This window comes from Paramisgurnus dabryanus, chromosome 19, assembly GCF_030506205.2.
Source record: "Paramisgurnus dabryanus chromosome 19, PD_genome_1.1, whole genome shotgun sequence".
Classification (NCBI taxonomy): Eukaryota; Metazoa; Chordata; class Actinopteri; order Cypriniformes; family Cobitidae; genus Paramisgurnus; species Paramisgurnus dabryanus.
This window is the reverse complement of record NC_133355.1, coordinates 20,466,761-20,493,060: the sequence shown is the minus strand read 5'-3', so window position 1 is coordinate 20,493,060 and position 26,300 is coordinate 20,466,761. Positions and strand designations below refer to the sequence as shown.

At 41.1% G+C, this 26,300-nt stretch overlaps 1 protein-coding gene across 12 annotated transcripts in view; it reads right to left on the bottom strand.

Moving 5' to 3' along the window:
- Nucleotides 1-26,300, bottom strand: part of macf1a (microtubule actin crosslinking factor 1a) — a 181,465-nt gene that overhangs the window by 11,935 nt on the left and 143,230 nt on the right. For 6 of the 12 annotated variants that reach the window (XM_073812743.1, XM_065292458.2, XM_065292460.2 and 3 more), the window contains 36 exons: nt 20,804-20,965; nt 20,548-20,718; nt 18,450-18,616; nt 18,138-18,297; nt 17,348-17,674; nt 17,006-17,090; nt 16,702-16,928; nt 16,320-16,526; nt 15,394-15,621; nt 14,968-15,186; nt 14,544-14,747; nt 12,829-13,054; nt 12,520-12,746; nt 12,284-12,406; nt 12,102-12,203; nt 11,910-12,011; nt 11,648-11,821; nt 11,307-11,462; nt 11,035-11,232; nt 10,724-10,852; nt 8,314-8,496; nt 8,040-8,195; nt 7,757-7,963; nt 7,561-7,680; nt 7,296-7,465; nt 7,053-7,212; nt 6,744-6,938; nt 6,388-6,660; nt 5,795-5,983; nt 5,558-5,669; nt 5,325-5,476; nt 4,027-4,189; nt 3,101-3,255; nt 2,941-3,015; nt 2,160-2,177; nt 1,306-1,423 (listed from right to left, as the gene is read on the bottom strand). In XM_073812743.1, the coding sequence (XP_073668844.1) occupies nt 1,306-1,423; nt 2,160-2,177; nt 2,941-3,015; nt 3,101-3,255; nt 4,027-4,189; nt 5,325-5,476; nt 5,558-5,669; nt 5,795-5,983; nt 6,388-6,660; nt 6,744-6,938; nt 7,053-7,212; nt 7,296-7,465; nt 7,561-7,680; nt 7,757-7,963; nt 8,040-8,195; nt 8,314-8,496; nt 10,724-10,852; nt 11,035-11,232; nt 11,307-11,462; nt 11,648-11,821; nt 11,910-12,011; nt 12,102-12,203; nt 12,284-12,406; nt 12,520-12,746; nt 12,829-13,054; nt 14,544-14,747; nt 14,968-15,186; nt 15,394-15,621; nt 16,320-16,526; nt 16,702-16,928; nt 17,006-17,090; nt 17,348-17,674; nt 18,138-18,297; nt 18,450-18,616; nt 20,548-20,718; nt 20,804-20,965 (6,040 nt within the window). The remainder of the gene's footprint in view (nt 1-1,305; nt 1,424-2,159; nt 2,178-2,940; nt 3,016-3,100; nt 3,256-4,026; nt 4,190-5,324; nt 5,477-5,557; nt 5,670-5,794; nt 5,984-6,387; nt 6,661-6,743; nt 6,939-7,052; nt 7,213-7,295; nt 7,466-7,560; nt 7,681-7,756; nt 7,964-8,039; nt 8,196-8,313; nt 8,497-10,723; nt 10,853-11,034; nt 11,233-11,306; nt 11,463-11,647; nt 11,822-11,909; nt 12,012-12,101; nt 12,204-12,283; nt 12,407-12,519; nt 12,747-12,828; nt 13,055-14,543; nt 14,748-14,967; nt 15,187-15,393; nt 15,622-16,319; nt 16,527-16,701; nt 16,929-17,005; nt 17,091-17,347; nt 17,675-18,137; nt 18,298-18,449; nt 18,617-20,547; nt 20,719-20,803; nt 20,966-26,300) is intronic. The other 6 variants (XM_073812746.1, XM_065292454.2, XM_065292457.2 and 3 more) reach the window with 3 other exon arrangements.

Here is a 26,300-nt window from a genome sequence, read left to right as displayed (position 1 = left end):
AGGTAATGGTTCAATTAAAGGACTTTGTTAAAAGTAACGTTAAATAAATAAACGTACCGTATGTTGCCAAGGCATAAGAGTTATAAATTTATATTTAATTAGGAGATTATCTATAATTTTGACAAATGGCTTAAATACAATGTAAATACTGCTGCGGCAGGCCATCCTTTGTCCTGTATTTCAGAGGAGTGAGAAAGTTGGCAACCCTGGCTTTAAACTTATTGTTTTGTACCGAGATGCTGGTCATTTAGCCATCAAAATGCAGGAAATACATTATTTTACAAATTTCCACAGGACAAAGAACCTGAGAAATCATTTATTGTTAAAATGAGAATGGACATATGACCTAATTTTGAGACAAAAGCAGCTCAATGTGTACACAAAACCTGTTTTGTTGTAAGCCTGTTGCCTAATCATTCATTTCTAATCTTGTAAGCTTGCTTACTTTTCTTTAAAACACTAATATAGTCCTATAATTAAATACATATTTCCAATTCGTACTGATTGCAAGGTATGAATACGTTAAAAACAAATTTTTTAAGCACATTGACCAGAATCAATAGAAGCAGGAATAATTTCTAAGTAAATAACATTTGTACACAACTTTGGGGGTTCATATGGTGTTTTACATCTAACAATACTTGCACAATGAACTATTACGTACTGTAAATAGCTTGTTTTCAAGTCAATCACACATTATTAACTCAATGTTCATGTCTTGAAAAAACATAACCAAAAAAAAATATGGGACATACTCTAATGTTCTGTACAAACTAGAGATGTAAACTTAGTTGTTGTCATAAAATCTTGTATTGTTGCACTATTGGTGTTTTAAAGAAAAGTAAACATGCTTCCAATATGAAAAATTAGAAACAGATATTATGTACACACAATGCGCTATTCTCTTCTCAAATTAGGTCACATGTCCTTAAATTTTAACAATACACGTTTTTTGACGATGTATTTTTTGCGTTTTGATGTCTGAATGACCAGCATCCTGATACAAAACAATAGGTTTAAAGCTCACGCTCTGGTCGTCCATCCCTCACAGCCTTGGTTTGAATTCAACATGGCGGCGGACTGTATAAGATGTATTGTCCTAATGAGGCAGGACACTAGTTTTTGTGACAGCCATCACAGTACGCAATGAAGAAAGAGTGAAAGTTGATAATGATAAAAGTCTTTAGAAGAAAACGTTGATTCTGAACGGTCTGTGAATTGTCTGTCAGGGTGTCAAGAATTTTTTGCAATAGCCTTGTTTTGTTCCTCTATGTGGTCGGTTTGCAGCAATTGTGTCAGATTTACCTCTGCAAGGGTCGTTCTTCACCAGGAACTCATCCAGCGCCATCCACCCACCTCCAACCCGAACCATGACTGTGCTGCGCAAGATTCGCACAAGACGCAGCTGCTGCGAGTCTCCAAACTGGAAAAAACGAATAGTGAACAGAGAACAACACACGGTTATTTTTTGATGAACTACCTTTATGATCATTTAGTCAGATTATACATATTATGTTTAAAAGCTTCAGGCAAATCAGAATGAATCACACTGTAACATGCTGCAAACCACACTTTACAAATTCACCATGATTCATGTTAAAACTTGTCCGGCTAAAACCCATCTTTACAATAAACATCACGCCACAGCAATTCTCTGAATGTTTGTCCTTTCATACTTCAAAGAATTGCTTCGGTCAAATGTTTATTATTGCTAAGTAAAGAAATCAGACGTTGGATAGTTTTCCTCCACCAAAAGCCAAAAAAGGCTAAAATTAGCTCTGAAGAAAGCTCTATAAATGTTAACCGTTTCCTGATCATGACAAATCATTTCAATAAAAAACCAAGCACATCCCAACCACAACCTTCGGCGTATATGGCATATATATAAACACATTTAATATTTTTATGATAGCGCAGTGATTTTTTGATTTTTGTCTCCTAGACAGGAAATGCCCACTAAGAATACAGGAAGGGACCGAAGAAATCTCAGACAGGAATGTGGCCTGTCCACAGGGAATTCTTAGCAAGCCCATGCAGAAAGTGTCCATCGGTACTGATTTACATCTCACAAACCACAAAACAGTCACTGTCTACAGGAAGAGCTCATGGGAACTGTAAGATTTCATAGAAAAATGTCACGAACACACCGGTCACTTTACCTGATTCCCAAGGAAGAACTACAATAAGTCCAGCGTACGTGGAGAAGGAAGAAAAAAGAAGGAAGACAAGAAAAACAAAAATGATTACAGACATAAACACATAGCTTACATGTTCATAACCTATTCTGTTGGGAATAGCTTCCCTAAAAGCTATTCCTTAATATTAGCATATACAGCAGAGATGGTCTATGTTGACTCGTGGTGCCGAAAAGCTGCTAGAGGAACACAATGAGGGGGTGAAGTAGTAAAGCAGTAAGGAGACAAATGAAGGTGTGGAGAGTATGCAGAGTTAGCATTGTGGATCCATAGCCTGTGCAATGCAACAAGTTAGTTAGTCAGACATCATTAACCAATGGCTAATGATGTTGGGTTTTGAAAAACCACTCAGTGGTACCTGCACACTGGAATTATGGGTATTATGGTTAACGTTAGTTGGGTGGTGGGAAGCGCACACAACATTTAACTTATGTTGGTGTGAAATGTTACAGTGGTATTGCATACACACACACACACACGCACGCACGCACGCACACACACACACACACACACAAAACCTTAAGTTAAAAATGGCAAAATCACATTCGATCTTTACAGAATGTGATGTTGGTTAAAGTTAAGATATTATGCAAATGCAAGCTCAGTGATGATCTAAATAAAAAGGTGTAATGATGACAAAGCAGTGATCGGCAGTCATTTAAATAACATCATTTCTTATTCAGTGTAAATGCTTATAAAATAAATGTAAATAATGTAAATAAAAGTTTTTAGTCAGGATTCTCACCCTGTACTTGTTTTCTCCAATCTGCTCCACTTGAAACCTCTTGGCACACTTGCATTGGGCTACTTGTCTGGTGACCTGTGATATGAATTCAAAACAAGAATTCAACTTAAACATGTTTTCATCCAAAGCCCACTCCTATGCATTTTCTTATTGTTCGTACCTCATCTTCGATCTTATCGGCATCTGTAGTTGGTTTGTAAGCATCTTTGTTGGGGTGCAAAGCTGCCACAAATTCGTAATAATCGATGTAGCCGTCGCAATCGCTGTCGAAGATATCAGCGACTGCTGTCATCTCCAGCTTGCTGGTGGGGAACTCTGCACAAAAAGTAAACTAGCATTAAAGTCCCTGTGAACCGGAAGTTGTGATCAACTTCACTTCCGCGTTGTGATGTATTTCAGAGTTAAGCGGAATTTTTCAAGAGGAAAGTAGCAGGCGTGGCTTGGGTTTACCACTGTGTTCTGATTAGATTTTGGAAAGACTAAAGGGGCGTGCACACCAAAACTTTTAAAAGTGGCTGAAAATGTCTGGAGGACGCCAAATGCCAGCTTTCTTCAGCTAATCGCTTTGGTAGCTGTGTTACTTCACCTGTGAGCCGGTTGGTTGCTGTGGTATTGTCCCGCCCCTCCTCCACTGTGTTTGGACGGCCGTGTGAGAACTGACATTGATGAGCTGAGCTTTTCACCCAAAGTTGAATATTTTTCAACTTTTGGTGCTCAGCACGGAAAAAAATGCCGAGCGCCGGTTTTCAGCACGGAAGAAAACCGCTAGCTGTTGGCTTTTTTTGAAAAACGGCGAGCTTACAATGGAAACAATTGAAAACATAAAGCTTTGGTGTGCACGCCACCTAACAGTTGGACGGGTGTCTAGCTGATGACATCAGAGAAATATCGCCACAAGAGGGCAGAAGTACATTTTCAGATTTTATTCAGAAGTTTATGAGGACACATGAATAAAAAAGACACAAATAAACTGTCTATAATAAACACTGCTATATTACATAAAAAAATTGTCAGTTTTGATTTCATGGGGACTTAAAAACAATTTCAACAAGTAATGAAAAACAATATGTGTGGGCATGAACGTACTTGATGCCAAGATGCCATCGATAAACTCCTGGCGGGTAATCTTTCCATCCTGGTCTTTGTCGATACGCCTGAAGAAGTCCATGACGCGAGACTTCTTGTGATTCATCCAGCGCATGTATTTCTTCCTCCACACATCAAAGTCAAAGTTGGCAAACTCTTTAAGCTGAAGTTGGAAAAGAAATCGATTTATACCATTTACATGATGCCCTTAAAGGAAACAATTTTTTTTGAAAATATGCTCATTTTCCAGCTCCCCTAGAGTTAAACATTTGATTTTTACAGTTTTGGAATCCATTCAGCCGATCTCCGTGTCTGTCTGTACCACTTTTAGCATAGCTTAGCACAATCCATTGAATCTAAAATTACGCAGTGCCCGAAAATAGTCCCCTGCTATTGAAAGTTACCAAAGGGACTATTTTCTGGTGCTGCGTGATATCATTGCGCCTGCTACAGCCATGGTACAGCAGCAAATTCCTAGATTATTACGCCAGAATGAGAGTATAGTTCCTAGCCATATTTGCCTAGAAAATCACAACTTTTAATTTTCCGTCGGTCTTAGTACACGATGTAACTACAGAAGAGTCAAGTTTTAAATAGGAAAAATATTGAAACTCTTTGGGTAATTTTTGAGCATGATGCTAATGGTCTAATCAGATTCAATGGATTATGCTAAGCTATGCTAAAAGTGGTACCGCCAGACCCAGAGATCGGCTGAATGGATTCCAAAATGGTAAAAATCAAATGTTTAACTCTAGGGGAGCTGGAAAATGAGCCTATTTAACTCTTTCACCGCCAGCGTTTTAAAAAAAAGTTGCCAGCCAGCGCCAGCGTTTTTCATGATTTTCACCAAAGTTTAATGCCTTCCAGAAAATGTTCTTCTTTAAATATATAAACATACAATATACCAAATGAAAGAACAGACCCTCTGCTTTCAAACAAAAAAAAACGTTTCATCCTACCTTTAGTGGTTCTTTTGCAATCAGCTTTTGAAAATGGGTAGGTTTTTGCAAAAACACCATATTTTGAGCAAAAAGCAGAGATAATTCCATTTTTGTGACGGACTTTTCAAAGAGATCCCATTCAGAGCGATCTTTAAAACAGACACGGACATGCAGCAGCTTGCCATAGGGCAATACTTCCGGTTTTAAAAAGTTCGGAAGGGCGCCACCTGGTGGATAATAGCGGTATTGCAGAAAGACGGAAAATCTCGTCATTGGCGGGGAAGCGTTTTCTCTTAATTGACGAGATATCTCGTCAATGGCGGGGAAAGAGTTAAAAATCAAACACAGATGTTATACCTCCTCTAGTCTGTCGAGGGCATCGTTGAGCTTGCGTTGGCGATCGAGGGCGAGCAGCCACACTTGCTGCCAGCGTGAACAAAGCTGGGTGAGGCGAGGGTTCCCGCCGGTAACCTGTACCGAGTGCTGTTGTTGCTGCTGCTGGTTTTTTCCTATAAGAAGAGCACCGGGTACATGTAGTTTATTTGCAAATAGTTTTATGTATGCATATGGCTAAAAATAAACTTCCTTACGGGTTCCCCTCCTCTCCGACAGGCTGCTGGGATGTTCTGCTGGTTTCCTCTTATATGTCTTCGTCACTTTGTCAACATCAGGTTGTTTTCTTGTCATCTCTTCCATAAACATCTGATAGAAGAAAACCAAACTATTTAGAAATCTCTACACACATATTAATTATAGTCTAATTTAAACACTATGATTGACAGAATATGGTACCAATGACAGGTGATTAAGGCAAGTGTCCCGCCTACCTGATGCTCAGTGATTAGTGTCTTCAGCTGCGCGATGTCCTGGGGAAGTGATTCAGTGTCACGCTGGACCAGTGTTGTCTCCGCCCACTGTAGCCATGACAACAGCTCCTCTAGTAGTGTAGCATTGTTGTGTAATTCACTCAGAGCTGTCTCCAAACGCTGCTCGTGTTGTTTGGTCCACGTCAGCACCTGTCGAACACAACAAACATGACAATCTATTTAACGACTTATTAATTTTAAAGAGGACCTATTTCACTGATAAAAACAACGTTATTTTGTGTATTTGGTATTATACACCAACTTAAAAATATTTGGTTAAGTTCACATGAAATTATTGGGTTTGACTGACAAATAAATGTTATTAAAACAATAGAAAATGCTAGTTATGCTAGTTATATTTACTTACTTTTTTGGACTAACTTAAGCTTATTAAATTGAAAGTACACTGCAATTAACAGAAGCTGACAAAATCCCCACTGCATTAAGTTAACAGAACTTAAAAAATTAAGTTCACACTACTTAATATATTTAATTACATTTAGCATCAGTGTAGCGACTATGCTACATATTTACAGGTTTGATTGCCTCTGTACCTCTTCAAAGCGAGCCCTGATGATGGTGATCCAGTGTTTGATGGTGGTGATGCAGTCGGGGTGGCACACGGCCAGTATGGCCTCACCCATACCAGCAGCTTTGTTGACATCTACCCTCTTCTCCTCAACCGTCTGCATGAAGTCCCGGTGTGTGTGCAACAGTGCCTGTAGAGTCTCCACCTCTTCTGGCAGGACACCGCGGAAACGCAAGGTCTGCTCTGCCTCCGACAGCCACTCCAGCAACATCTGAACAGCTGTGCGAAACTCCTCCGCCTACAGATGGAGAACCAACAAGATGTGAGAAGAAAAAATAACATTTATATTTATTTCTACACGTTACTAGCCGTCAGACATACCTGTTTGAGAGCCTGCTGGAGGCGGGTCTGTTTTGAGACTGACAGGGCGCAGACAGTTTCCCAGCGGTTGCTGAGCTCCTGCACTTGAACTTTGACCCATGCAGTGTCATCACGGCCCGTGTCCATTAGCTCTCTAGCAGAACGCTTCAGAGCTTGCACGCTGCTGGTCCTTTTGCCAAGCTCCTTTTGGAACGCCTAAAAAACGAATGTAGAAATGTTTTTCCGCCTATAAACTACAAGGTAACCTCATAATGTCCATCTGGGATGAAATAATGAACCCCGCATTTTATTTGTTAAAGAAACAATTACCTTGTGTGAGTCCATGAGGTTGGAGACCAGGTCCAGATCTCCATGGACAGGCTGATCTTCTGCTAGCTGAGGCTCCACACGATACAGCCAATCTACAAGAGCTTGGAGAGCCTCGGCAAACTGTCCTGAGAACAACAGAGCTTCCTCCAACTTGTGTTGCCTGAAGAGTACAAAAGATTTGTAAAACAATTCTCTTTTTTTACAATATTCAACACCACTGCAAATGTATAATTTTTTTCTCACCTCTCCACACTTTTTCCACACACGGTATCCCATTTGTCGCGGACCTCCCCCAACAAATGGTCCAGTTTTTGGGTGTCATCGGAAAGTGTGGCTTTGTCTCTCATGGCCTTCCCAGAGCGCACTGTGGTGTCATACACCGGCTGTTTGGACCCGAGAGACTTCTGGAACTCCTGCAGTACCGTAAGTAACAGACAGAGGGCGTAAGATACAAATCTGAATGTTTGCAGTATAACTGCATGCTCCAAAATGCAAGCAAGTAGTGTACCTTATGTTTTGCAAGCTGCACTTTGATCTTGTCGGGCTCGTTGGAGATTTCCAGCTCCGAGTCCAACCTGCTCTCTGCCTCCTCCAACCAATCTGTCAGCTTCCTCCAGGCCTCATGAAACTGAACAACAGAAGAGAGACCAACATCAGAGACTGAAAGAGTAACGAGAAGAGATTGAGAAAGTGTTAACCAGTACCTGCTTGGCTCTCTTGCGGGCCTCATCCAGGTGACGTCCTCTTTCCAGTGACCTCTGAATGAGTTTGTCCCAGCGAGCCTGAACGCTGAGCAGCAGGTTCTTGATTAGAACCACATCCTGTTTGAGACTGGCGAACCTCAATTGAGATCCGGCCTTCTCAAGAGCCAGAACCTGGTCTCGGTGGGTGTTCACCTCATTCACAAACACCTACAACATGCAGGAATAAAGAGGATTACGATCTAGATTGTTAGTAGTAATAATGTACATAAAGGTTTTCTCCAACCTTGTGCTCATCTATCTGGAAGAGTACAGTGTCGAGAATGAGGCTGGGTGCCTGGGCCATGTTGAGAGTCTGTTCTGCTTGGGTCAGCCAGTTAATAGTGTCCTGCAGGGAGGTCTGGAAACCTGTCGCCAGCGAGACAGCTTCGTCCAGCTTAGCCTTTGAAGAGAGAGGCAGACAGACAGATGAACTGACAATTCAAGTCTTTGAAAATTAATCCATGCACTATTCAATTCCAAACAAGATCAAGACAGAAGTCACGGTTTGCTTCTCTCACCCTTCTGTCATCTATCTTGGCGTTGAGACTGGCCCACTTGTTTTGTAGTAGAGCCAGGTTCTGTTGTGTCTGTGTGGTACCGGGTCCAGCGTCCTCTCCTCCTCTGGCCAGCAGCATGGACTCTCCCTTGTCCAGTAGTCGATGGTACTGCTCGCCCCTTTGGGTCAACTGAGCCTGGAGCTCCTATAAATACAACAGACAGCAATTGAGTTATTCAGCCTTAACAGTGCAAATGTAGTATTTATATAGAATGATGCACATTTCTTGTTTTGACATTTATCCTTATTACGTATTAGTTTGATTTCTACTAACAACTTAAAGTACTTTTAAAGTGGTGTATGTGGCCAAAGGAGCAGTGTTACAGCCTCCATGAAATCAAAATGTTATATATTTTTTTTTTAATATGAACATGTTAGCCTTAAGGAAACCGATTAACTAGTGTGCTCCAAAACGTTTGCAAAATTCACATTTAGAAGATATAATATGTTTTATATGTTCATCAAATACCTTCATTTAAAATCCGCTTAATCCATGTCTCGTCCCATGTAGAAATACAGATTTGTTGTCAGAATCCGCTAAAAGCCACGTCAATTTGCTGTCAAAATCCGCGCTAAAAGCCACGTCGATTTGTTGTCAGAATCCACGCTAAATGTCACGCCGATATGGTGTCAGAATCCACGCTAAACGCCACCTCGATTTGTCGCCAGAATCCGCGCTAAATGCCACATCGTCTTGTTGTCAGAATCTGCACTAAACGGCATGTAATTTTTTGGTCAGAATCTGCACTTAACGGCACGTCGATTTGTTGTCAGAATCCACACTAAACACCACGTCGATTTGTTGTCAGAATCCGTGCTAAACGGCACATAGTTTTTTTGTCAGAATATGCACTTAACGGCATGTCGTTTTGTTGTAACAATCCACGCTAAACGTCACGTCGATTTGTTGTCAGAATCCACGTTTAAATGACGTGTCGATTCGTCACCAGAATCCGCCCTAAACGCCATGTCGATTTGTTGTCAGAATCTGCGCTAAACACCACTTCTAATTTGTCGTCAGAACCCGCTTTAACCTGTACATCGACTTGTCACCAGAACCCGCGCTAAACGCCATGTCGATGTGTCGTCAGAATCTGCGCTAAACGCTACGCCGATTTGACGTCAGAATCCGCACTAAACGGCACGTCAATTTGTCGCCAGAATCCACGCTAAACACCACGTCGATTTGTTGTCAGAATCCGTGCTAAACGGCACATAGTTTTTTTGTCAGAATATGCACTTAACGGCATGTCGTTTTGTTGTAACAATCCACGCTAAACGTCACGTCGATTTGTTGTCAGAATCCACGTTTAAATGACGTGTCGATTCGTCACCAGAATCCGCCCTAAACGCCATGTCGATTTGTTGTCAGAATCTGCGCTAAACACCACTTCTAATTTGTCGTCAGAACCCGCTTTAACCTGTACATCGACTTGTCACCAGAACCCGCGCTAAACGCCATGTCGATGTGTCGTCAGAATCTGCGCTAAACGCTACGCCGATTTGACGTCAGAATCCGCACTAAACGGCACGTCAATTTGTCGCCAGAATCCACGCTAAACACCACGTCGATTTGTTGTCAGAATCCGTGCTAAACGGCACATCGTTTTTTGTCAGAATATGCACTTAATGGCACGTCGTTTTGTTGTAACAATCCACGTTTAAATGACGTATCGATTCGTCACCAGAATCTGCCCTAAATGCCATGTTGATTTGTTGTCAGAATCTGCGCTAAACACCACTTCTATTTGTCGTCAGAACCCGCTTTAACCTGTATATCGACTTGTCACCATAACCCGAGCTAAACGCCACGTCGATGTTTCGTCAGAATCTGCGCTAAACGCCATGGCGATTTGTCGTCAGAATCCGCTCTAAAGGCCACATCGATTTGTCGTCAGAATCCTCACTAAACGGCACACCGATTTGTCGTTAGAATCCTCGCTAAACGCCACGTCAATTTGTCGCCAGAATCCACGCTAAACTGCATGTCGATTTGTCGTCAGAATCCATGGTAAACACCACATCGATTTGTTGTCAGAATCCACGCTAAACACCACGTCGATTTGATGTCAGAATCCGCTAAACGCCGCGTCTAATACTGCCTCAAAGACACCTCAAAACTAAAAACACTTGACGAAATAATTTGCGTTTACTTGGGCATTTTTGTCCCGGTAAAGTAAAGTGTGCTTTCCCTGGCCTCTCTTTGCATTCTTCTGCGCACTTTGCTATACCGGAGCTTCACATCGGAATCGGACGATCCTCAAAGCAAAACGACTCGGATCGGGAGCACAAAAAATAAGATAATATCCAATTGATTCTAACTGCTCTTGTTTGTGATGGTCAGACTGCAGGTGAACTGTGTGTTAATGTACCATGTGTTGTTGCAGCTGCTCTCTGGCGGTCTCAGGCAGGCCACCTGTGGGTTTGGCAGCAGACAGCTGACTCTCTGTGCGTCTGAGCCACTGCAGAAACTCCTCCAGCTCTCCATGGAAACCCTCCGCCTGACACAGAAACCACACAGGGCAAAGACAATGAGCTAATTGATCTAACACCTGTACTACAATATTAAGGAGCACTGAATCCTTCCAAACAGCACCTGCTTAATGTGTCATCTTTGTAAACAACATGCACATTCACTTGTATGTTGTTTGAGCTTTCTGTAAATCTATTATATCTCACGCACCTGCTGAAGAGCAGCTTCCAGAAGTTTCTGCCGCTCATCACTCTTCAGCAGAAGGTTCTTCCAACTGCGGTTGAGCTCGTCCAGCTGATCCCTCAGGTGGTTGATCTCATCTACAGGACTAGACTCCAGGAGTTCAGAACCTGCATTGTTCACCGCCTCCACCGTGGCCCGATGGGACAGCACGTCATTTCTTAAAACCTAAATACAGATCTTGATTAAACTGGTTTGACAGATAGAGAGAAGAATGTGCAGACAAAGCCTGATTTACGTACGTGATGCTTAGCCAGCTCAATTTCAATGGCCTTGGGATCGGAGTTGATGGGCCGCTGGGTGTCCAGTGTGGCGTGAGTGTGACTGAGCCAGGACTGCAGCTCAGAGAGAGCATGCTGAAACTGACCGAGTGCCAACAGAGCCCCTTCCAGCTTGTGCTAAGACAGACAGAGACAGAGAGAGAATGAATTGAAAGACCATTTCTTGTTTTCCTTCTCTCTAAACCAATGGCGGACCCAAAAAACATTACGATAGGCTCATGAACAAGAGGAAAAAGATTCTGTTATAAGTTAACTTAGTAATAAAGCAATGTTTAAAGTCAGGGTTGTCTCTATTTGCTCACCTGTCTGATTGTGATCTTGTCCACCAGGTTGTCCCACAGGTGGCGTAGCTCGGTGAGTGGCTCCTGGATCATGTCTCGGTCTGTTTGATCAGTCACTTTCTTGAGCAACATGTCTCCTTGGTGACTAAGCTTTTCCATGTCAATCTGCTGCTGGTACACCTCCACTTTATACAGCTGTTTCATAAAAAAACAAAACAGGTTAACTGAATTTTAGTTCTCTCAAAATGTCTCGAAAGGGTTGAGGTAAGGAACATAGTCAAACCTTGAGCTCCTCAATCTGTTGTTTGACAGTGCTGAGGTCAGTCCCCACGGCCGGCATGTCGCAAAGTTTGATGACTGCATTATCCAGGTAGTCAAACATGCCCTGAGAATGCACGAAGGAAGGATTGTGAACATTCAGTTGGGGCTTAACCAATCAAATTTGATTTTGAAGTATCATTAGAGAGATATGCACCTGAAGAGCGTCCTGGTACTGAACAGAAGCTGTCATGGCCTCCTCCAGTCTCTCCATTCTCTCTCTCCACGTGCGGTTCAGGCCTTCCCAGGCAGCATTCATCTGTATAACACAACAACACAAGTAAGACAGATATCTTTATTAAAATTGGAGTGAAGCAGGGTGCTCTCTGCATGACTTACCTCATCGATGGTCTTCTTGACCTCTGGCTTTTCAGTCTCTCCACAGGCAAAGATGAGATCAGCACCCAGGGTGCGCACAATCTCCAGTTCTTCCCTCAGACCATCAGTCTCTGCCTTAATAGCCTAAGCGTGAGAAGAAAACATCTTTACTATTTGCAGATCTTGAAATCTTCATGAAATTTTCATGAAATCTGCTTAATTACTCATAAGATAAAGGCATTATCTCTTGGACTAACCTCTGCTGCCTCGATCTGTTGCTTTATTAGTGAAGGATCCACCCCTGGATCCTCCAGCTCCTTCACAATGTCCTGAGAGTCACGCAGCGTGCTCAGCAGAGCGGCCATGTCTGCCCAAAACTTCCCAGAGAGATCTAGAACATCCTGAAGTTTTCCTTCCCTTTCCTCTGCTCTCTGCCTGATTTCATCCCACAGGGAGCGTAGCCGCAGGAGTCGGGAACGCACCGCTGAGGATGGGAACACAACACTCAATTATCCAGAGAATTTGATTGTTTAATTCAGCATAAACTTACAAGTGTAGAAATTTACCCTGAGCGGCAGGATCGTCGTGGGGGGCGCGGCTGATGAGCTCTTCTCCGCGGGTGCACAGGGCGCTGAAGGAAGGCAGGAGTTTGTCCAACTCCAGTCCTGTAGCCCGGTGCTCCGCCAGCTGCTCTCGGATCTTGTCCACCTCGGCCGCCACAGGAGGGGGCTGCCTCAAACGATGAACCGCCCCCTCCAGAGTCTCCAACAGCGGGTCCATCTTATCATGAAACTGATGGGAGAGAAGGTGAAGGACAATCAGAACGAATACAAGTAATTGGATAAAGGCATAAAATGGTTGTCCCATAAATCTATCCCATATAGATGTTACCGTATTTTCCGGACTACAAGTCGCACTTTCTTCATAGTTTGGCGGGTCCTGGAAATTAAGTTCAGGTGCGACTTGTACATCAAAATTATTTCATACGAACCAAGAGAAACCATTACCGCCTACAGCCGCGAGAGTCCGCTCTATGCTGCTCCTGTATTTATGTAATTCAATGAATTCCGTGATGTGGAATGACTTCGGGACCTTTTTGAACTTGATTTGGCTTGTCGTGTTAATTTATTCAGGTATGTTCTGTATGCTATTGTGTATCATGTAAACAACGGTTTACGTTATTTTAACATGTACGGACACCTATTCAGCTACCTGTTCTGTGTGCTATTGTTTAGTTGAATAACTTGCCTTTCCAGATTAAATGTCTGTTCTTTGGCTTAAATTTTGTGAAATCATTTTCTAAATAAACGCGATGTACAGTCCAGTGCGACTTGTATATGTTTTTTCCTCTACAAAACGCATTTTTGACTGATGCGACTTATACTCCGGAGTGACTTATAGTCCAGAAAATATGGTAATAAGAGGAAGAAAGAGGTGTTTTCTAAAGAAATACAGAATACACCACAGAGACATGACACCTTCATCCTGCATGAGCACATGTGTCTAAATGTCAAGACTCCAAAGAGTGTTAATACATTTCCCTGTATTTGTATTCAAATTGATCTAGAGAAAGATAACTTTTTAAAATAAAATGCTTGCCATTTGCCGTTTTCTAATCTAAACAATGTAAATCAATGAGTATAGGTGTAGTGTCAGGAAGGGGGTGTCACAGATCTCTTTCACAATATAGGCACAACAATTTGGCACAATGTCAACAAAGTAGCTGTTTAAAAAAGTGAGAATGTTTATGAAGAAAAGCTATGAATATTCCTAATAGATACCCAATGCAAAACAGATGCTATTAGTGGGCATTGGAGTTCTTACCTCTACCAACTGAAGGTGTTGTAGAGCAGTGATGGACACACAACGCACATCCACAAACATGAGTGATGGACGGATGATGGACCAAACGGACATGGGATGGGTGGGGAGGTGAGCAGGGACATTACAGCAAGCGAGTGTGAATATGGTAAGGTAGGGGATGGGTAAATGTACACACAGGTGAGGTCACAAGAGTTTGATGGGATGGGGGGGTGGAGAAACAATATAATGAGTTAATTCAACAGCATGCAACAACAGCAGCAGGAAGCATCAATAACAAACATTTAGCCAAAATGCAACTGATGAATGTGATCTAAATGTGACTTGCTTTTAAATTAAATATATGATGTATGTTGTCTTTTAATAAATGGCGATGATGACAAAATATGCTGTATAACACCAAACATTGTATTCACAACAGAAGTTCAGTGCATGCATGGTGACGTATCATAGCACCCACCTGCGCAGACTGTGAGACGGCTTCATCCAGGGCTGTGGCTCGACCTTTGACCTCCTCTTTGATTTTGAGGTAACGTCTCTCTGCGTTATTATAACGCTGCTTGACCGTTTCTCCTTCCTGTGTACTTAGCTCTGCCAGCTGTGGGCCGATCTTTAACAGTTTGTCTATGTGCGGCTTGTGCTCCGCTATAGACTCCCTCAAAAGCTAGAGAGAAATATATCATGAATGAATACATCACATTATGTCAAAATATAATATCTAAAAACAACAATTTTTAAGCTTCGAGCAAACTCCTAAAGGTTGACAAAACTCATATCATATAGTTACACATTCACAATTTTTTTGCAGGGGATAATAGTAGGACTTCTATATCTGAAGATCAGTGATGGGGCAAATTCAAGGTTTTCTGAATCATCTCACTCACCCTCATCTGGTCCTGCTGTTGCCTGAGTGCCTCTGTATCAATAGCAGGAGGGGGCAACTGGGTAATCAAGGTCTCAGTTTCACCCAAAAAGGGTTCGAGTTCTTCGTAAGTCTCCCAGAACCGCGCCACCAGCACCTGAGCTCGCTCTAGAGCCGAGAAGCGCTCAGCATGACTCTGATTGACCGTTTCATAACGGGCACTTAAAGAATCCGTTTTCACCTTCAGGATGAAGAGGAAACGGGTTAGTTCAGGTCATCAAAATGAGTCTTTTGAGAGACAAGGACTCAGCACAGCTGTTCAGCTTTTCCTTACATTATACATGACTCATCTAAATCAAATCTCTATTGGAAAATGCATGAGTCACAATTACATTTTCCTGATTCAGCTTCTTCAAAGTATAAAGGCAAGGCTTTATCTTTCTCTAACCTTCAGGGCATCTCTCTGTTCTTCACTGCAGCTCTCCAGTATGTCCTCTCGCGTCTTTAGCAGTTGGTCTACGGTGTCTTTGTGACGGATGATGTCGATGTTGAAGGCTCTTTGCACTTGGAGCTGAGCCACAGTCACATCAGGCTCCAGACTGAGAGGTCCCAGTGACGCCAACTTCCTCTCTGTCTCTCCGACCCAGGCCAGCTCTGCGTCCACTGCTTCCTCATACTGATGCATTTAAATAAAGAAGTGTCACAAAGATTTACAATTTCAATCTATCCTTAATTCAGTAAATCTAATATTGTTAAAGGAAAACACCACTGTTTTTCAATGGTTAGCATTTAGCCTAGTCCTATTCATTCCTTAGGATCCAAACAGGGATGAAAATAAAAGCCACCATACACTTCCATGTTTTCCCTATTTAAAGACTGTAATAATGTTATATTGACTGAAGTTTGAGCGAGAGGGGTAGTCAAGAGTGTTGCCGAGGTCAAAGTGCTGCAAACTAAGTACTCTTCCGCCATACAATATAATTCTCATTTTTTATCCGCTTTAAAAATCGGCACGTTTTATTTTGTGCCACCATACTTACTTTAAATAGAGAAACATGGAAGTGTTTGGTGGCTTCTAAATTCATCCCTGTTTGGATCCTAAGGAATGAATGAGGCTAGGCTAAATGCTAACGTATTCACAAAGTGCTGTACAAAGATTTAGTGCATGAATTGAAAAAAGATAGGTATGTATTAATTTGTGTAAGTTGAGGTAAGAACATAGTAAAATATTGAAAAACTGTGGTGTTTTTCTTTAAAGAATGATGTAGACATTTCTTTTTTCTAATAATATAATATATACATGGAATATATACCATAATTCTTTTCCTGAAAGAAAAAACAGTGAAACACTTTGGTTGTAAGAGGTTGCAGTACCTGCTGTGACCTCTGGATGGCAGCCTGCACTAACTGCACTCTTTGTGTAATGGTTTCGTCAGCGTGGCGGTAACGTTGATTAGCATCAGCGACAAGGCGGTCCAGGCCTTCCCGTGCACGCCAGGGGACCAGATCCAGTAAGGCACTTCCTACCTCGTTCACGGTGTCCAAAACCAAACGCTTTTCGGCAGACACACACTTCAGTTCCTGAGACAAACAGTGGCACAGATACACAGAACCATCAAACGATGTGATAGGAGAGACACCTCATTTGGTTTAGCAAAAAATTGTCTCATTACGTGATGGCTAAATGTAATCGAAACCTTCATTTCACATCATGGTGCTTTGAAAGACTGTAGAAGAATTTAAGTTATGCACTTACTCTTTGCCTGTCTTGATAGGCCGGTGTCGTGTCTGGCTCACTATTGTTAAGCTCCGCCTCCATGGCATCCAGCCATTGGTTGATGTCATCGTGCGCGCTGGCAAATCGAGTGGCAAGTTGAAGGGCCTGTTCAAGAGTTCGAAGGGCTTTGCTGCTGCCCGCTGTCATCTCTGCATAGCGGCTTTTGATGCCATCAAGCTTCTCCTGAATCAACAGGACCTCCTCACCTGTCAGAAAATCAAAGATGATCAAATCTGAAGTAAAGCGTTTTAGTAGAGAGCACAGAGGTTTGATGGACAAGTACCAGTGGTTTGTTTGAGCAGTGCCTGTCCGTTTTTAATGGCCTGATCGACTGTCTTCTTCCGGCTGATAATCTCTTCATTAAGAGCCTGTAGGAGACAACAATGACATTGAATAATGTGGGTTTTGGTATGAATCTCCTATGTGATGTCTTTGAATTGTCCATTTGGATGCTTTATATACATATTCATCCAATTCATTAACAACTTTACTTATTAAATAAAATTTTCAACTGGCAGCCCTTATATACAGTAATTCTTTTCTGAGATGAGGGCATCTTCTCTAAACTCACTACAAAAACAATATTGCTAATCCTCAGCTTCAGTTATCCCTTGAATACTCGTACCAGTGTGTATTTGTGTTGTTGCTCTAGCAGATCCGGCTGATAATTTTGCACGGAAACATCAGCCAGTCTCTGAGCCACCTCTGCTAGCCAGTTTAGGACCTCCACCTCTTCCTCTCCAAACAGCTGTGCATTGGCCAAGGCCTGCTCCAGCATGGCCGCTCTCCGATCGCACCAATCACGCAGCTCTGTGTGCCCACTGCGCACCGCCTTCACGCGTTCGCCCAGCCAATCGCGATCAGCGGCGCAGCTGAGCGGATTCAGCGATTGGCTGAGAGTCTCGAGGTGGTCTACCTCTTTGTCCCGAGAGGACACATCCTCTTGGAAAGCCTGGGATTTTAGCCCAGGGTATAAAGAGAGGGGGATGATGGGATGAGAAAAAGGAGAAAACGGAAACAAAAATGCAAACAAACATAAATGCAGGATATTGAATAGTGAGTGCGTTTACATGCTACGATCTTAAAAACCTGATAATTAAAGTTATCAGCATTTGTTGTACATGTAAACGCACTCAATAATAAATCATAATTCTTTAATGTGAATGATGTAAAATGAAATATGGATCAACACAAGATGAGAACGAAAACGAAACATGTTTAAAAATGGAAAAGATGAGGGCTGTGTCACAGACTACATATCTTGATAATTACACTCCTGATAAAACCCACACGAGACTTTTATTCAAGTCTGCTCTTTCCTATACATCTCCAGGCTCACATCGCTTTAAAACTGCTTGAAGAAAGGACTCAGATCTTAGTATAAATCTCTTTTAAAACTGCCAGGTACTGCGTACCTTGTGCCTTGCAATCTGTTGTGTGATTTTAGAGGTCTGGGTTCCCATTGGCTCAGCAGAGCTCAGGCGTCTCTCCGTGGCACTCAACCACTCCCCGAGCGGCTCCACAGCTTCATGAAACTGCAGCGCCAACACCTGCAACTCCTCAAGTTGCCGTTGCCTGATGAGAAGGAAATCTGTTATATTTTTATGACCGCTCTGTATTTATGGCCTTGTTAAACAACCAAGTGACTGCGTTGCGAGTAAGAGATTGGATTAAGGCGTTTTATGGTTGTGTCTGGGTGCCCATATTGCTCTGATTATGGTGTTTACCTGCCGCTGGCCTTTTCCAGTAAGTTTGTCCATCTCTCTCCAAGACTCTTTAGCTGGTTCTGGATTTTGTCTCTGTCTTGTGTCTCTGCCGTGGCAGCGATACGCTCTCCTTCTGCTCGGATCATTTCTACCGTCCCACGACGGTCATCCAGCAAACGTTGCAGAAGCTGAGAACACAAAATATTTCCAAATTAATATATGAATGAATTTTATTTAGGACAAAAAATTAATCTAATTCACATTTAGCAGACCCTCACTAATAAAAAGTTGTAATGCCCCTCCCACATTAAATATATCTCACTATATACATATACATATCTATACATCCATCCATCTCTCCATCCATCCATCCATCCATCCATATCTACATATATTTATATGTCTGTCTGTCTGTCTATCTATCTATTATCTTCTCTATCTCTCTATCTCTCTATCTCTCTATCTATCTATCTATCTATCTATCTATCTATCTATCTATCTATCTATCTATCTATCTATCTATCTCTCCATCTTTCTATTCATCCATCTCTCCATCTTTCTATTCATCCATCTCTCCATCTACCTATTCATCCATCTCTCCATCTATCTATTCATCCACCTCTCCATCTCTCCATCTCTCCATCTATCAGTCGGTCTGTCTATCTATCTATCTATCTATCTATCTATCTATCTATCTATCTATCTATCTATCTATCTATCTATCTATCTATCTATCTATCTATCTATCTATCTATCTATCTATCTATCTATCTATCTATCTATCTCTCTCTATCTATATCTCTTTATCTCTCCATCTATCTATCCTTCTCTCCATCTCTCCATCTATCTATCCATCTCTCCATCTATCTATTCATCTCTCCATCTCTCCGTCTGTCTGTCTGTCTGTCTGTCTGTCTATCCATCCATCCATCCATCTATATCTCTCTATCTATCCATCTCTCTATTCATCCATCTCTCTATTCATCCATCTCTCCATCTATCCGTCTGTCTATCTATTATCTACCTATATTTATATATTTCTATCTATATCTCTCTGTCTATATCTCTTTATCCATCCATCCATCCATCTCTCCATCTATCTATTCATCTCTCCATCTCTCCGTCTGTCTGTCTATCCATCCATCCATCTATATCTCTCTATTCATCCATCTCTCCATCTATCCGTCTGTCTATCTATTATCTACCTATATTTATATATTTCTATCTATATCTCTCTGTCTATATCTCTTTATCCATCCATCCATCTCTATCTCTCTATTCATCCATCTCTCCATTTATCCAGCCCTTCATCCATCTATCCATCTATCTATTCATCCATCTCCATCTGTCCATCTATCTATCGATCTGTCTGTCTGTCTGTCTATTATCTATCTATATTTATATTTTCTATCTAGATTTCTCTATCTATATCTCCTTGTCTCTCCATCTATCTATCTGTCTGTCTGTCTGTCTGTCTGTCTGTCTGTCATCTATCTATATTTATATCTTTCTATCTATATCTCTCTATCTATATATCTTTATCTCTCCATCTATCTATCCATCTCTCCATCTCTTTATCTCTCTATCTTTCATCTCTCCATCCATCCATATCTATCTGTCTGTCTATTATGTATCTATATTTATGTCTTTCTATCTATATCTCTATCTATATATATTTATCTCACCATCTATCTATCTATCCATCTCTCCATCCATCCATATCTATCAATCTGTCTATCTGTCTGTCTATCTGTCTATCTGTCTGTCTATCTGTCTGTCTATCTGTCTATCTGTCTATCTGTCTATCTGTCTATCTATCTATCTATCTATCTATCTATCTATCTATCTATCTATCTATCTATCTATCTATCTATCTATCTATCTATCTATCCATCCATCTATCTATCTATCTATCTATCTATCTATCTATCTATCTATCTATCTATCTATCTATCTATCTATCTATCTATCTGTCTGTCTATCTATCTATCTATCTATCTCTATTTTTCTCTCTCTGTCTGTCTGTCTGTCTGTCTGTCTGTCCATCCAGTATGTGCTCCCTTCTCAGTGACCAAAAGGTAAAGACCTCTGCTTTAAACTATTAAAAGCTCATATTAACCTTCTGTTCCTGAATTTGAGCCTTCACCACACGGTACTCCGCCGATGGAGGCTTCTGATTGGCTATGAGTTCTTCTGTGTCACTCAACCAGCTCAAGAGCGGCTCCAGGGCATCTTGAAACTTCCCACAATGCAACAGGGCCTCCTGTAGCTGTGCGATTCTTTCAGCGACCTGTGAAAATAGAATTATTCATCATTTAAATCCATATCTTCAGTCTACTAAAAGAAAAACGAGGTAAAGCAGATGCAAAGCTTACCCTCTTGTTGAGAGAGTTCCATCGAAGGTTGGTGGTCTCCAGGTCGTGTTCAAGACCCTGAGTGTCGGTGTGTTTGGCTGCGCTCTGGATAAGACCTTGACCCACAGCGTTGACATGCTGCAGTTTAGGTTGAATGCTGTCTACCTGTTCCCTTTCCACGGCCTTCAAGTGAGCAAATACACAGAAAACACATAGTTTTGAGGAGTATGCAACCATCACATTTGTTATAAAACTGGACAAACATAACAACAAGATAATTAAGGTGCCATGGTCGTTTATAATTGGAGAAGCAGTTTGCAGCCCCCACACAGTGGCTGTCATCAAACACAGGGTCTTGGCATCAACACTGTAAGTGTTAAGTTTTCACATTATTTGATCTGATGAAAGTATGTCGAAGGCAGGTTTGTACAAAGAAACAAGGCCATTATGACACCTAGCATCCTTTGCATGTGACTGTGTGAGTACTTTTGTGTTATCATTTGTTTGCAGTTGCCTTGTGACAAGAGGCTTCATTCCTGCTTTAAACAGGATGTCTGTCGGCTTCAAAACAATGAACGACGTTCCCAACCTGCTCCACCCTCTCACCGATAGCATATGTGACTGTGAGTGTGTACGCATCTGCAAAGCGAAGAGATTGTTTAGTTGCTTTTTATATCCTGTCTAACATTATCCTAAATCCTCCTCCTCAGTGTGTCCGTTTGGAGCCATTTCCCGTTTATAATCCTGATCATTCATCACATGTGGCACTTTCACCCACCAGCACAGAAATAACTTCATTCATCTGGATCTGTGGCATATCTTTCACATGCCATAAACAAGGCTGTAAAGTAACTGAACTACTGTATATGAAGTACTTTCACAGGCTTGTATAGCTTTAAGTTACAAACTTCAATGCAAATTGGACAACAATGTTCTTGTTTTTGAGCTAACTAGCGTATGAAAGTATTTTACTTGATTTAAAGTGTAAGTTTCAGTGTGTAAGTTAATTGGCCACGTCTATTGTGAGGAGACCTCATCAGTTTTCACAGCGTGAACTGAAGTCTTTGCCCTGAAGCAACTTCTTTATATAATGCATTTTAATTTAAACTTTACAATGATCACTATTAATTGTTCCTGAATTTAAAGTTTACTTTAACTTTATCCATCACTAAGCTTTTCTTCTTTCCCTTTCTTTTGTTGTAGATGCAAAGCTTTTGACTCTTGCACTGCTCTGGAAAATATATAGCATGCCTTTCATTCCTCTCAAACTTTTTTAACCAATCTGGCCAGTACGCAAGTCTCTCACACACACACGCGTATCTCTACAGCACTCTCTGTTTCTGTTGTCACCAAACTTTAAACTCTTTTGTTTCTTACTCAAACCCCCACAGATCACTTTTAGCTTCTGGCAGCTTTCCATCGTACCGCCAACCGCCAACATCACAGTCATTGGAGTCTTTTGTTTGTTTCTCTGTAGGCCAAACCACAAGTCCATACGCAGTGACAAACCGCCTGCCTAGTTTTTAGTAAAGGAATAATGACAATGACTGGCTAAGGGATTTATTACTATTACAGGCTGATCTTTAGCTAACCCTTCTCAATTCTGAGTCTAGAAGAATTACATAAATACTTAATTTTTGCTTAAATCAAAACAGGGACCAAATACTTTACAGGAGTTCTCAAACTTTTTCGGCGTGCAACTCCTCTTTTGTATGGTGCATCCATTTGCGCCCTCCCAAAGAAAATATGACAAAACATTCTAAAACTTAAACTTTTAAATAAACAAAACATATTAAATTATACAAAGCTGTTGCTGTTGGTTAGTTGCCTTTTTTCTGATGTTTAATACACAGAATTTATGATAAATTATGTATTTTACAAAAAAGGGGCGGCCGGCACCATCTTGCGGCCAGCAGTTTAAGAAACACAGCTTTACAGTACCACTCAAATGTTTGGATACTATAGCTGACTGTACGTTTCTCATGATTTTGATTAAAACACTCATGCTTTATTGCTCAAAACTACTTGTGCCCAATAGGGTTGTGTATAGATGATAGTATCCTGTATTGACGAACGTCAGACATTTTGCCGATAGCTGGCTTTCGTGACAATAGTTATTATTATCATCATTATAATTTCACATTAATATGCTTTTCCTCACATGAGAGGGTTTGTGGGCTTCACTTTTGGCAGAGAGCTTGTGAGTCCTTCTCGCACGCACCTGGACCTGAACTTGTAATACGCATGACCTGGAATCTTCCCTGCACATGAGCTTGTAATACGCATGGCTCTGACATTTCATTGCACTAGAAAGGTTGTTCGTTTATTGTCCACCAATCAAGTGTCTTGTCATTAATGAGTAAACCATTGCCCCGCCCCCTGATACTATCTTGTAATTTCGATCTCACAGGCTGACAATAGGACGATCTCAAAATGGGGCATATCGCCCAACACTAGTGCTCAAGAATGTCTTTACAAGATAATAAAATAAAATAAATGGAGGAGTTGGACCAGTTAGTAAAAGAACAGCATGGCCAACTTGTACTGCTTGGGAACTTTTTCAAAACTGTAGATTTTTGTTTGTAAAGTTGGTTGAGAAAATGCCCAGTGTTAAGGGCTGTAATCTAGGCAAATGGCTGTTTTGAAGAAGCTAAAATATACAAAGATTTTGATTTCTGCAACATTTGGTCGCTGCACATTTCCAATACTTTTCCTCTGCTTTAAATTTCATTGTTTTGTTGACTTAATTATAGCAATGCTCCACATTTCATAAATGTATCCAAATGTCAGATTGATACTGTATTTAAAACTTCTGTGGTGTTGAGGAAAGAAATAATTATAGACATGTTAATCTAAACATGTAATTCACATAAAGCAGAAGCAATTCTAGAGAAGGATATCTACGTTTTGTATGATTTTACCATGACATCAAAATGTAGTATTTCTTAAAAGATAGCAAAGTAGCAAGGAACAATTTGATCAATAACAATTTGATCGATAACAAATAAACTGTAAATAAATGGCATTAGGCTTTACTAAAAACCTCAACAAGAGGAAAAAAATGCCCAAAAAACAATATTAATATACTTCCGGGTATTCCAGGAATCCAGAAGAGCTAAAGCACAAGTTACATTCACATCAATGTAAACATGTCCACAATTCTTCAAAATTCCTACTCTTCCTGCTTTCTTCCTGTCTTTTTCCTCATCTACACCCCTGCTTCTTTAACAATGCATTTGGGATGACAAAATTTTATGTGACTTGAATGTTCTAACATGAAAGTCATTTATAAAGTTTTCATTAATAAAAACTGGGCAAACACATCAGTGTGTTCACAGCATATGTGACTGCTTTGTTATGGTCTCTCTCCTACCCAACGGTCTTTTTATCACAGATGTTTCCCGCACACCACCTTTCACTATCATCACAATCCAAACAATGAGACATGGACACTATTACTGTACGTCATAACATCAGTGTTTACCCCATCCCGGAACACTCTTCCTTTCCCACTGTGCATATCAACAAGTATGTCTGTTTACCTGACCTTTCTGATGCCTCCTACTGCTCATGCATCTCTCATTTTGAGTATTACCAGGTGTTATACCATAAAGACTCTTTGTCCATTAATGATTAAACTGTTGCAAAACGTTCTGACTCCACCCTTCAAATCAGCTCTCATTGGCACTGTGAAATTTCACTGGAGATGACCTGCAACAGAGAGTTGCTCCAAAAGATTACAAAACATGATTCTTGAGGTCTGTGAAATATTCCCTTGGCTCTGGGCATTGCGGGGGTGGCAAGCCTGGCCCTGGGCTGATAGCACTGACATGTCCTTATCTATTTATATTTCCAACAACTTTCTACAGTGTTTGTGTGTTACCGGTCGATGTTTATTTCTCACTTCCTTATCTCAATTGGAGTAGCATCTGACTGCACTAGGGATGAAAAGGTGGGGGGGTAGATTTTGAGTGGGTTTGGCACCAGACGGCAGCACCTCTCAAATCAGTCAGTTTGTTCTTGCTTTTTAATTTCCCTATCCCAACGGAGTTTAAAAGATTGTTTGCTGGCTGATCCTGTTCAGTCTCTCAGTTGCTATAATCTCCTATAACCAAATCTATTCTGACAAGGTCCTGCTTCTTATTACATTTGATGGATCTGGTTTTTATGAGTGGTAGTGACCACTCAGAACGGCAGATTTGGGCCAGGCCAAGGGACAAATAATATATATGGATGACCGGCCAGGCTTGGCCACTGCTGCTAATAGACAGTAATGTAATAACCATCCAAATAGCATGAGTACTAACACAGACAGTCTCTCGGCCACCCGCCACGGTGAAACAGAGCAGACACAGGCCGTGTCAAACTGTCAAACTCACATTCAAATGATGTTTAGAATACTTACATGTATATAGAAAAATACATTCCAGTCCATTTTGGACTCCTAAATCTCTTTCTAAAACAAACCTGAAGTGATCTCATAGAAAAGGCAGCGCTCAATCAGGCAGCAACAGCAAACACATGCAAATGTGTGCACAAACTCATTTGCCTGTAACCAAACATGCAAACGTTCACTGCTTTTTCCAACTAAACAAGCATGCTTATTTTCAGATCTGTGATCAGCACTGAATTACATAAATAATGCCAGAAAGCGAACAACTACTGTGCTCAACAAAGACTTCTGTCTATAAGGGTAAATTAAGCCAGGTCAGATAATAGTTACAGTATGTACATCCAGACCAATCAAAACATTGCAGTAAGATCTACATAAATGTAAACACATGGATTACTTCAAATATAACTTTCTCACAAACACATTCTCTGGATCTGTGAAAGAAAATTCAATCTGGAGTACTTTGATTGGGGTGTTTACTTCATATCATATTAGGCAAAATTATATTACACAACCAGCACAGCATTTACCGCAATGTTAAACTGGGTCATTTCTCTGACATAACACAACAGTAAACCCGTGAGAAACCCTACAGGTAAACAGTAGTTGACTGCAAAGTGAATATTTGTGAGGTGACTATATACACATACTTGCATACATACATACATATTCTATGTATGCATGTATGTATGTATACATAAAACAGTGAACTTAAAGGATTATAATTACCTTTGTGTCCAAATCAGTGTCATGCTTTATTGGTGATATTTCCTCCTCAGAACCCTTTGGTTCACAGGTTGCTTCACAGTCATTGTTACACGATACCACACTCTCATGAGAGATTGCCTCACTTTGGCCCTCATTAAAAAGTTCCTGTAATAGACCTGGCTCTAGCTTCTCCCATTGGTCTTTTTGTGTGTGAACAAAGTCTGATGTTGACCCATCTGAGTCCCATTCACTATCTCCCGTCATTGAACCAAGAACAAAGTCAACACCTGATCGGCTCTCCTCTGACTCGGAGTCAAAATCCTGACAGTCCTCACAAGCCGAGCCCCCGTCAGAGACGAGTCGCTCAGGGGCCGCAAGGTAAACAAAACTATCAGACGAGAAAAATGCCCCATCTTC